Genomic DNA, 11,139 nt, shown 5'->3' on the forward strand with positions numbered 1-11,139 from the left:
GAGAGCCGCTGTCACCACGTGCGGCTGAACTTCCTTGATACTGTGATAAGAGCTGCCATTTGTCCAGCCCTTCCTCTATGCCAGGCACCACCCTGAGCTTTCCCTTGGCCCTCCCAGCCACCCTAGGAAGTGAGTACAGAAGTCGTTAGGCCCTTACTACTCTTGGAGTCAGTACATCCCTCAAATGTCTGTCCCGTTGAACCTGGCTGTTCACAAGGGCTGGCAGGAACCTTAGACAAGCAGAGTGGGCTGAGTATTTGCTTATTGAACAGATAGAATATTTTTCACTGTACAAGAAGGTGTGCTTGCTTACTTATTAATTGAAACACTCTGCCCTCTCATTTTTTTTTTCAGATGGAATATTTTTCACCAGCACAAGATGTGCTCACTTATTTATTTATTTACTTACTTACTCCCTTACTGAAGCACACTCTGCCCTCATTTTTTTTTTCAGGAGAGTAATTCTCTACTATAAGGGAAACAGTGCAGGGGGCATGAACGGCAGCCAACCCTTGACGGAGGCAGTGAGGAGACGGTGTGGTGGGGACCCTGCTGAGCAGGAGTGCGCAGGCAGCCAGTGCTCAGCGCCTGCCCGCTGCTGGGCGACTGGAAGCGGCGCCCGCTGTGGAGTAGTTTCTGAGTTTTTACTCCAGGGAAAGCTAGAGGTTAAGATTAATGTGCAAGGCCTGGCTTTTTCAATGTCAGTTTAAATTCTTCTGAAGCTGGATTAGCTAACAGAACATGCCTAAGGACAAATGTGGCCTCGGGGCCTCCGCTTGGCAGTGTTGTCCATCCTCTGTGAGAGCTTCTCTGTCTGAAGGAGTTAGGGAGGCCCCAGGGAGTATGTGAACCCTCTGAAAAATGGCACCAGTGTGTTCCGAACATGTACTTTTTCATTCTGAGGAAGTGGGTTCCTAACTTTCATCAGACTCTTAAATCTGAGCCCTTCTGTGTGCCAGACACTGTGGTCGGCTCTGGGAGACAGTGGTGAGTGAAGCCAGCCAAGGCCCCTGTCCTGAAAGGGAGAGAGCCATGGCACCACCGAGTGCACAGCAGCAGGGGAGATGGTGCTGAGGAGGACAGGAGCCTGGCTCTGTGCGGGAACATTTGACAAGGGGTCTGGACCTGGTGGGGGGCGGTAGAAGCTCTTTCCTGCAGGAGTCAGTCAGCTGAAGCCCGAAGGGTCCATAGTACATTAGGTGAAAAGGGAGAGTGAGGGGTGAGTGTTGTCACTAGGAGCCGAGGTGTCTGCAGAGGCCCCTGCGGGGGGCGCACAGTGGGCTCCAGAGCACCAGAGTGACTGATGATGCAAATGGGGGTGGGGGTTGGCCCCGAGTGAGGCTGCAAAGGTGATCGGTGGCCGGGCCACAGGACCTTTTGAGTCTCATTCACAGACTTGGGTTTTATACATGCTAAAGCAGTGCTAAACTGTGGGAGCATTTTTAACAAGTGATTGGCATGATTGAATGCCCCTGAATATCCCTCTGAGTGCTGTATGTGGCATCGATTTCTGTGCGGAGACTATTTAGGAAGCTGGTCTGTCCACCTGACTCAGGTGGTGACAGGCTTGGATGCCAAGGGTGAAGTAGGGAGTGCCACAGCTGACCCAGGTCTCCTGGCGGGGATGCCGGAATAGAGCCAGGTTTGAGAGGTGCAGGCATACCTCGAAGATGTAGCAGGTTTCGTTCCAGACCACCACAGTAATGAGCGAGTAATGAGTAAAGTATGTTGTAATCTATTTGCTGGTAGAAGTCTTGCCTCAGTGTGTTAAAAACACAACTGTGAAGCACAATAAAGTAATAAAGCACAATGAAATGGGGTATGCCTTTAAAATGAGTTTCATTTGGACATACTGGGTCAAAGTGCCTTTGAGAAATCATGGAATATTCAGTGGCAACAGGAAGGCCTGATGTGCTAAGGAAAGGGGCCTTGCAAGTGAGTGTGGCAGGCAGAGGAGTGGGGGCTGGGGCCAGGGCCACTCCATAGCCTGAGAGCCATGGGTCCCCTCTCAAATGCCAGATCAAGGGGTATGAGGTATTGGGGGAGAGTACCTGGGGGGTCCTCAGATTCTCCCTCTCCACAAGAAAAGAGCAGGGGGCTAGCCCAGTGCGACAGGGCAGCCCCGGTTCCTGTCCTCAACCCCCTGCAACGCATTTGTTTCAGGAACAAGTATCTGCTGCTCAACAACCAGGAGCTGAATGAACTCAGCGCCATCTCTCTCAAGGCCAACATCCCCGAGGTGGAAGCTGTCCTCAACACCGACAGGTGAGCACGGATGGCGTGCAGCTCTGGCCCGCAGCCCGCCTGGCTGCTCTGTGCCTCAGAGCACTCAGATGGGCGCACACAGCTGTGCGTACTTGTCCTTTCTCACCCACATGCGGCTACAGTGTCCTGAGGGCTCCTGTGTGCAAGGCACTGTCCTTAACGCCAGCTGCTGTATATCGTTGGAGCCCCACGGCAGCCCCGAGAAGGAAGTGCCATCATCACTTCCACTTTACAGATGGGGGGTGGGGGTGGGGGGAGGCAGGGGCTCGGAGAGGTCAGCTGCCAAAGGTCATATGTGCTGCCCCCCCCCCCCACTTTGTCTCTCACTTTTGCTGACACCCTTGTCACTGGCATGGTGGCATTTGCAGCCAGCAGGACAGAGGCAGGCCCCTCAGCACAGTTCCAGTTGCTGGGTTATGCTTGCCTCATCTTCTGGAAGCAGACAAGGAGGCCCCAGACTCATGGGGATCAGGCCAGGGGGACTGTATCCAGCAACAGGAGTCATAAATTCCCAGTTTGCCTTTTTTTTTTTTTTTTTTTTTTAGGGATCAGAACTCTTTGTTCAAATGAAATCATACATAGTATCACCCCAGTGTGTGTAGTGATAAAGTGGAGCTGCTTTATTTGAAGAGAATGTTTGAGGGCCCAGAAACCCCTGCCTGCCTGCTTCCCCTTTCTTCCCCATGACGTGGCCTGAGTCATTTTCTCACCTCCTGCCTTAGCTTCCTAGACCAGGAAGCCGAAACCCAGAGGGACAGGTAGTTGTCCAAGGCCAGTGGGAGCTGAACCAGAGGCCCAGGGTACTCTCTGCCTTCACCTTGTCGGCACAGACTTTGCCCCTTCTGGTGGATTCTGTCATGGCCTGTTCCCATGCCACTTCTGGTGTAAATGGCCTTCCTCCATAGGTCTGAGTGCTGTCTGACTGGATGTGTTTCTGACCCCTTACCACTTGCCAGTGGGTGTGAATGCACTTGGCTATTCAGTTCTAAGAATGAAGGGGGCCATGCGGTACTCTGGACACAGGGAGAGCGAGAGGGCATCCTGGTGGCCTGGAAATGTCCCCATGTTTCTTCCCACCTAAGTCAGTGGGGAAACTAGTCCCCTGTCAGCACCTCAGGTCTGCCACCAATGTCCCTGTCTATTTTTTTCTTTTTAGTATAAAATGTTTATTTTCAGCCTTTAATCTTGCATTTATGTTTTAGCTGTTAGATATTGGGTGTAGATTTCTTTTTCTTAATCATTTTTTATTTTTCAATTAAAGTTGACATACAATATTACATTAGTTTCAGGTATACACCTCGGTGTTGTTTTTTTTTAAAATCCTCACCTGAGAATGTCTGTTGAATTTAGAGAAAGAAGTATCGATTGTTTGCCTCCTGAATATTCCCCAACCAGAGATCAAATCTGCGACCTAAGTATGTGCCCTGACCAAAGATCAAACCCAAAACCTTTTGGTGTATGAGACGATGCTCCAACCAACTGAGCCACATAGCCAGGGCTACACCCCAGTGATTTGACATTACATAAGTTACTAAGTGATCATCCCAATAAATCTTGTACCATCGGACACCATACATAGTTATTAGAATATTATTGACTATATTCCTTACGCTGTACTTTACATCCCTATGACTATTTTGTAGCTACCAATTTGTACTTAATCACTTCACCTTTTTCACCCTTCCCCCTAACCCCCCCTCCCATCTGGCAACCATAAAAATGCTCTTTGTGAGTCTATTTCTGTTCTGCTTGTTCATTTATTTTGTTCTTTAGATTCAATTGTTGATGGATACATATTTATTGCCAATCTATTGTTCATATTTTTTATCTTTTTTTCTTCTCTTCTTAAAGAAGACACTTGAACATTTCATATAATACTGATTTGGTGTTGATAAACTCCTTTAACTTATTCTTGTCTGGGAAGCTCTTTATATGTCCTTCAGTTCTAAATAATAGCTTTGCTGGATAGAGTAATCTTGGTTGCATGACCTTGCTTTTCATCACTTTGAATACTTGTCACTCTCTTCTTTCCTGCAAAGCTTCTGTTGAGAAATCAACAGAAAACTGACAGTCTTATGGGAGCTCCCTTATAGGTAACTAACTGCTTTTCTCTTGCTGCTTTCAAGATTCTTTGTCTTTAACCTTTTGCATTTTAATTATGATGAGTCTTGGGGCTGGGCCTTTTTGGGTTCATTTGGTTTGGGACTCTGTGCTTCCTGGACTTGTATGTCTGTTTCCAGGTTAGACAAGTTTTCTGTCATTTTTTTCAAATAGGTTTTCAATTTCTTGCTGTTTTTTTCCTTCCAGCACCCCCATGCTGTTAATGTTGGTATGCTTGAAGTTGTCTCAGAGGCTCCCTACTCTATCATGTTTTTTTTTTCTTTTTTCTTTTTGCTCTTCTGACTGGATGGTTTTTGCTTCCTTATATTCCAAATCACTGATTTGATTATCAACTTCATCAACTCTACTGTTGATTCCATATAAGTTAGTCTTCACTTCAGTTACTGTATCCTTCATTTCTGACTGGTTCTCTTTTATGTTGTTGACATTCTCACTAAGTTCACTGAGCATCCTTATATCCAGTGTTTTGAAATATGTGCCTAGTAGATTGCTTGTCTCCATTTTCTTTAATTATTTTTTCTGGAATTTTGTTCTGTTGGTCCATGTTTATTTGTCTCCTCATTTTGACAGTCTTTCTGTGTTTATTTCTATGTAGTAGGTAGAGCTGCTGTGTCTCCTGGGCTTGGTAGAGTGGCCTAATGTAGTAAGTGTCCTGTAGGGTCCAATGACACAACCTCCCTGTTCACCCAAGCTGGGCACTCCAAGTGTGACCCCTGTGTAGGCTCATAGACCCTCCTGTTGTACTTGAGCCTTGATTACTGTTGGCACATCAATGGGAGGGATTTACCCACAGGCTGATCAGCAGCAAGGACTGGCTGTGACCGATCAGCTATGCAGGGGCCCACCCCATGGAGCAGGACTGACTTCAGCAGAGCTCTGGTTGAGTCTGCCCTTTGAGAGTGTCTCTTGTGGAGGTATTTGGGTGGTACTTTGATGTGATCTGAAGCTGTCTACCTGATGCAGTGGCTCTTGGGTGTCCTACCAAGGTCAGGGTCAGCTGCCACCTGTGTTCTGAATGGGGGCCTCCCAGCATGAGCTGCAAAGCAGTCTGCAGACGGCTGCTACTTGTAGTGGGCTTCTTTTGGAGGTGTTCAGGGGAGGCCAAGCTGAAACCAGGGCCACCTGGCACTGGTGCCAGGCCTGGGACCACTTAACAAGAGGTACCAGGCACACCAAGGCCAGATGCTTTGTGTTTGAGAGATATTAGGAACGTATGAGGCACGAGCCAAAACAAGCCATTCATACGGAAAAGCCACTGGAAAGAACTTGGGTTGGCCCAAGCTGGGTGGGATGGGGTGGGGTCTCAGGGACTCATCAGGGTGGGGTGAACAGTGTTAGCCGGATTGATAGAGACTCAGACAAGGTGCCTGCCTCTGGCTCTGTGAAGAAAGGGCTCAGAAAAGGAACAGTGGCCTCTGCCAGCACTTCTGTCTGAGAAAGAAAGCTGCCCGTCCAGGCCTTGTCCCAATGCCAGACAATTCAATTCCTCTCCGTATGTCTCTGATGCCCTTTGAGCTGCCGCCACTGCACTGGAGCTTAGAGGGAGTGACTGAGTGAGTCTGTGTCTGGGCCCTTTAAGAGGAACTGCCTGGGACTGCAGAAGCCCTCTCTCTCACTCAGCCACAATCCCCCTGGTTTTCACAGCCAGAAGTTGTGGGGACTTCTCTTCCTGGCTTTGGAACCCTGGGCTGGGGCCTGGTGTGGGGCTGGGGCCTCTCAGTCCTCATGGGGAGCCTCTACAACCAAGATACTGCTCCCAATTTTTATCTGCCACATGTGGGTATAGGACCAGCTCATTCCATGTTTCCTCCTCTCCCACCAGCCCCAGTGTATCTTCTTCTTTACAGCCTTAGTCGTAGGGCTTCTCTTCAGCTAGATTTCAGGCAGTTCTGAATGATAGTTGTTCTGTAGATTAATTGTAATTCTGATGTGGTTGGTGAGCACCATGCTTACTATGCCGCCATCTTGACTGGAAGCTGGTGTCCCTGTCCATTTTATTTCAGGAGTTTGGTGTGTGATGGGAAAAGGGGCTTATTAACTCGTCTGCTGCAGGTCATGAAGAAGGAGCCAGCTGAGTCATCTTTCAGGTAGGTCTGGGGACAGGCATCTGCCACTCCTGAGGGGTCCAGAAGCCAAGTGTGTCTCAAGTGGTTAGAAATACATTCTTTAGTCAGCAGCTTCACTCCAATGTCTGGTTACTATGGGGGAGAAGGGGGTTCAGCTGCCATCTCCCGTGTTGACTTAGCAGGTAGGTATATATTAGCTTCTGCTGCGTGCCAGCAATGCATTTCAAGAACTGACCAAGCATTCACCATGCATCTATTCTGTGCTGGTGCTGAAAAAGTGGAAGAAAAATAGCAGATCCAGTCTCTGCCCACATGGAGTTCCCTGGGTTGTGGGAAACAAGCATGGAAAGATTCCGTTTCCATGCAGTGTGAAAAGACACACAGCCAGGACCTGCCCCCGGAGCCATGGGAGCAAAGGAAAGCCCTTTCCTACTGAGGCTGGTGGAGTGGGCATGGACCCCCTGCCTTGTCCTGACCCCCCTTTAGGGGTCCCACCTCTGCCATGGGGGGCCAGCTCAGTCAGCCTCAGCCAACTCTTCTCTGGGACAGTCTGTCAGGTATAAGCTCGGTGGCCCATCCACACATGTCCTTCAGGTTCCCTCACACATTCCAGCCCCTCTCCTCCTGTCCTCCTGTCCTCCTGTCCTGAAAGGACAAAGCCTAGAGTGCATTTTCATGTTATTCCCTGGGACCAGCCCTTCTCTGAGATGTAAACTCCTTCCAGACAGAATCCAAGGGCTGTTCCTTACCCTGCTGTCAGCTCCATGAAGTTGGGGGTTTTGCTGTGTCTCCAGTACCGAGTATGAGGCCTGATGACTGGTAGATGTTCTATAAATGTGTGTTGAATAAAGGAAAAGGCAGCAAACATCTCCCAGCCCCTTGGGGAATGGAACATGGGCCAGAAGAGGGCAGCCTTAGCCACCTGGACCAGGGGTTAACATTTGGGTCGCAGGTTTTGGCAAGCCCGGGCCGTGGAGAGTTTCCTCCGAGGGACCACCTCCTATGCAGACCAGATGTTCCTGCTGAAGCGAGGCCTTCTGGAGGTAACGGCCTGGAGGAGCCAGGGTGTGGGCGTCCCATCCTCCCCCAGCCCCATGCACTGCTTTCCTGTCCTGAGACTAGACAGCTGGGCAGGATCCACCAAATCTATTTTAAAATGACAGTGCAGATTGCCCTAGTGTTTGTCCTGAGTTTCCAGCTGTAGGTTTCTCGTGGGTGCTTCACGGGTGATGGAAGGATCTGGGGTGGCCACAGAGGAGCGTAAATGTCTGTGGGGTCAGCCAGCAAGGCCTTTTGACCCTGAGGATATTTTGCTGCCAACTGAAAGTTTATTTCCCTTTATTGAAATAAGGCATTCAGGAAAAGCAAGTCACAAAAGAGGGGAGCAAAATGGCTAAAACTATAATTCGTTTTTTGTGTGTGTGTGTGTGTATATATATAGATAGATATGTCTATATATCTATATATATATATGAATGAAACCCATGAATTATTGTAAATTTTATATGGAAAATAATTTATTCAAATCAATGTAATTTCAGGAAAATGAAAACTGGAAACAATTTAACTGTCGTAGATAACTTTACCAAGGAGTTAAATTGGCCTTTTCTTGATAAAGTCATTTATTTTAGTGTAAGTGCTTTTATTCATAAACATAAAGATTAACCAAGGGGTCAAAATGTGTCTTGTGCCCTTAAACCCTGTGCTTCATTCATTTGAGTGGCCTCAAGTGCTGGACAGTGGCCAGTGTCAGGTCTGGAGACGCCTCCCCTGGCCTGCAAGCAGGAGAGCCTGGCCATCTTGATGCCCACAGAGCAGGTCACAGGCTTTAGCTCTGAGCCCTGGGCAAATGCAAGGGGTCATGGCTACATACACCATCCCACCCCCCACCCACCTCCTGTGAAGAATTGAGCTTGGTCCTGCCCGTGAAGCCACCAGCATTCTCAGATGAGAATCTAGACAGGGAAGCAAGTTTCCTCTACCTGGATGCTTGTCAAAGCAGATGTCGTGTGGTCTGCGCTACATGCCAGGCCCTGGTGGGAGGCAGCAGCAGGCAGTTTAGCAGAGCACAGAGCCACAGCTGCCCATTGGCCCCGGGCTCAGCGGCCTTCCTGCCTTCACCCTGTTGTCTCCCACCCCCAGCACATCCTGTACTGCATCGTGGACAGCGAGTGCAAGTCCAGGGATGTGCTCCAGAGTTACTTTGACCTCCTGGGGGAACTGATGAAATTCAATGTTGATGCATTCAAGAGATTCAATAAGTACATCAACACTGATGCAAAGGTAAGACTAACCCAGGGCTCCGTGGGATATGCTGCTTTGTCCAGAAGGTATCTTGGAACCCTTGTCCTGACCAGTCTCCTGGGCGGGTTTTAAATTGGAGAGTACCAGGGAGTCAGGGGCAGTCTTGGACAGGCATCTGTTAGCATCTCTGCCGGGCATGAAGGTCCAGCTGCTGTGGGCCGGTGTGACGGTTGGGAGCAGGTGGGCTGTGAAAACGGCTCTGATGCAGCGTGGTGGGTGCCATGGGACTGGGCCTGGTGTGTTGGGCTCAGCGGGGCCGGGGGGTTGGGAGGGTGGTGTGCGTGTGTGAGAGAGAGAGAGAGAGAGAGAGAGAGAGAGAGAAACCCAGTTCTGACCAGTGAAGGAAGAATGAGGAGTTCAGTGCCCTTCAGTGGGAAAAACCACTGGACGTGGTGTCGAAAGATCTGGGTTGAGCTCCTGCTGGGGCTGCTAATTGGCGGGTGGAGAGGGCAGGTCTGTCAGCTTGTCTGAGCCGCTCTCTGCTGGGGACAGCTGGGCAGGGGTAGACCGGTGCCCCTTGCAGCGACCACCACTGCAGGAGCCCGCCACCTGCCGTCTGAGCCTGGTCTGGTCTCTCAGTTCCAGGTGTTCCTGAAGCAGATCAACAGCTCGCTGGTGGACTCCAACATGCTGGTGCGCTGTGTCACTCTGTCACTGGACCGATTTGAAAACCAGGTGGATATGAAAGGTAAGAAAAGGACAGAACACCAGCACAGATCCATCCAGTGTGGCCTCACTGGGGTCAAGGTGGTAGCTCTCTGGGTGGTTTTCTTTGCTGCTTTTACTTTTCTCTGTGGTTCGTGCTTCCTTTAATGAACATGTACAACATTTTAATGAAGGTGCAAAACAGCAGAATGCAAAAACATCCTTCTTCCCCGGGGCTGGGATTGCCCGGGATGAGGGCCTTGGGCGGGTCGGGCCCTGAACACGGCTGCAGGGATGGGGGGTGCGCCCCCATGGGGGGCTCTCGTGAGATGCAGCCATAGCCTGGACTGCAGGGCAGCCGGAGGTTTGTTCCTGCTGCAGCCAACCTTTTCATTAGCTCTCTTCGCCCCTGGGACTCACAAGCTTCAGAGTCAGGTGCCAAGGGGGACGTGACTAGTGGCCTAGGTGGCAGTCCCTGGGCCTGAGCCACAGACCACCTTCCATGCCACGGCTCACACCTCCTTCTGTCTGCCCCCAGTTGCGGAGGTCCTGTCCGAGTGCCGCCTGCTTGCCTACATATCCCAGGTGCCCACGCAGATGTCCTTCCTCTTCCGCCTCATCAACATCATCCACGTGCAGACACTGACGCAGGTGAGAGGCCCTGCAGAGGTGCGATGGGAGAAGGGAGATTGTCCTGGAGCCCGGCAGAGCTGTCCTCTCCCCCGTTCAGACTAGGAGCACCTCTCCCTGAGACCCGCCTCTCAGTTCCTCCCAGCCACTCTGAGGACTTTCTCCAGTAAGGAACCAGTGCCCCATTTTACAGATGGGGCCTGAGCGGAGAGCAGATCTCTGAGGCCACGGTGGGCTTGGGGAGGCGTCGGGCCTGGCCCTGAGTTCTAACTCCGGCCCAGTGCTCACCCACCCCGCCTGCTGTGCAGGCTTTGGGCTTGGACCTGAGGCTTACTACTCCCTCTTCTCTCAGCTGTGTAACCGCCCTTCTCTGAGCTTCACATCCCTCTTCTCTAAAATGGGAAGCATCTGACATACATTTAGTGAGGCGAGGCCCGGGCTGGGGATGCAGAGTGAACAAAACAAGCCGAGACTCTTCCTCCTGGTGCTCAGACTAGTGCCAAAATGCGAGTTATGCACCCAGCTCTGCCCAGGGATTGAAGCTTCTGGAAGAATAATGCCTGAGCCCCGGTGCAGGAGACAGGATGGACTCTGACTAGGCAGTCGATGGATGATGTTTCCATCAAGGTGGGGCGGGGTGGGGACAGGGACCGGGAAGGTGCCCAGGGCAGGGTGCTGGCTGTACTGGCATCATTCCTTGCCCCAGTCCTCTCTCAGGCTATGCAGAGGCAGCTCAGTGTGTGGCCTCCGGGCTCTGCAGGGTCTGGGCGTGGGCCGCCACCTCCCTGCCCAGTTGCAGTCCAAGTCCACCAGGGGCTGCTGGGGCCACCAGCAGCCACCTGAGCCGGCTGGCCTGGGACCTTGCAGGAGAACGTCAGCTGCCTCAACACCAGCCTGGTGATCCTGATGCTGGCCCGACGGAAAGAGAGGCTGCCCCTGTACCTGCGGCTGCTGCAGCGGATGGAGCACAGCAAGAAGTATCCTGGCTTCCTGCTCAACAACTTCCACAACCTGCTGCGCTTCTGGCAGCAGCATTACCTGCACAAAGACAAGGACAGCACCTGCCTGGAGAACGTGAGTGCCCTGCCCAACTGGCTGGTGGGCGGGC

General features: G+C 51.2%; 1 protein-coding gene across 2 annotated transcripts in view; it reads left to right on the forward strand.

Moving 5' to 3' along the window:
* The window catches only part of TRPC4AP (transient receptor potential cation channel subfamily C member 4 associated protein), a 74,391-nt gene that overhangs the window by 62,147 nt on the left and 1,105 nt on the right, over positions 1 to 11,139 (forward strand). For both annotated transcript variants that reach the window (XM_054573847.1, XM_054573848.1), the window contains exons 12-18: positions 2,164 to 2,265; positions 6,390 to 6,473; positions 7,405 to 7,495; positions 8,595 to 8,735; positions 9,336 to 9,444; positions 9,940 to 10,052; positions 10,899 to 11,105. In XM_054573847.1, coding sequence (XP_054429822.1) covers positions 2,164 to 2,265; positions 6,390 to 6,473; positions 7,405 to 7,495; positions 8,595 to 8,735; positions 9,336 to 9,444; positions 9,940 to 10,052; positions 10,899 to 11,105 — 847 coding nt within the window. The remainder of the gene's footprint in view (positions 1 to 2,163; positions 2,266 to 6,389; positions 6,474 to 7,404; positions 7,496 to 8,594; positions 8,736 to 9,335; positions 9,445 to 9,939; positions 10,053 to 10,898; positions 11,106 to 11,139) is intronic.

The sequence above is a fragment of the Pteronotus mesoamericanus genome, unplaced genomic scaffold (genome assembly GCF_021234165.1).
Source record: "Pteronotus mesoamericanus isolate MK-2021 breed Mesoamerican mustached bat unplaced genomic scaffold, CSHL_Meso_final contig_25, whole genome shotgun sequence".
Lineage (NCBI taxonomy): Eukaryota > Metazoa > Chordata > Mammalia > Chiroptera > Mormoopidae > Pteronotus > Pteronotus mesoamericanus.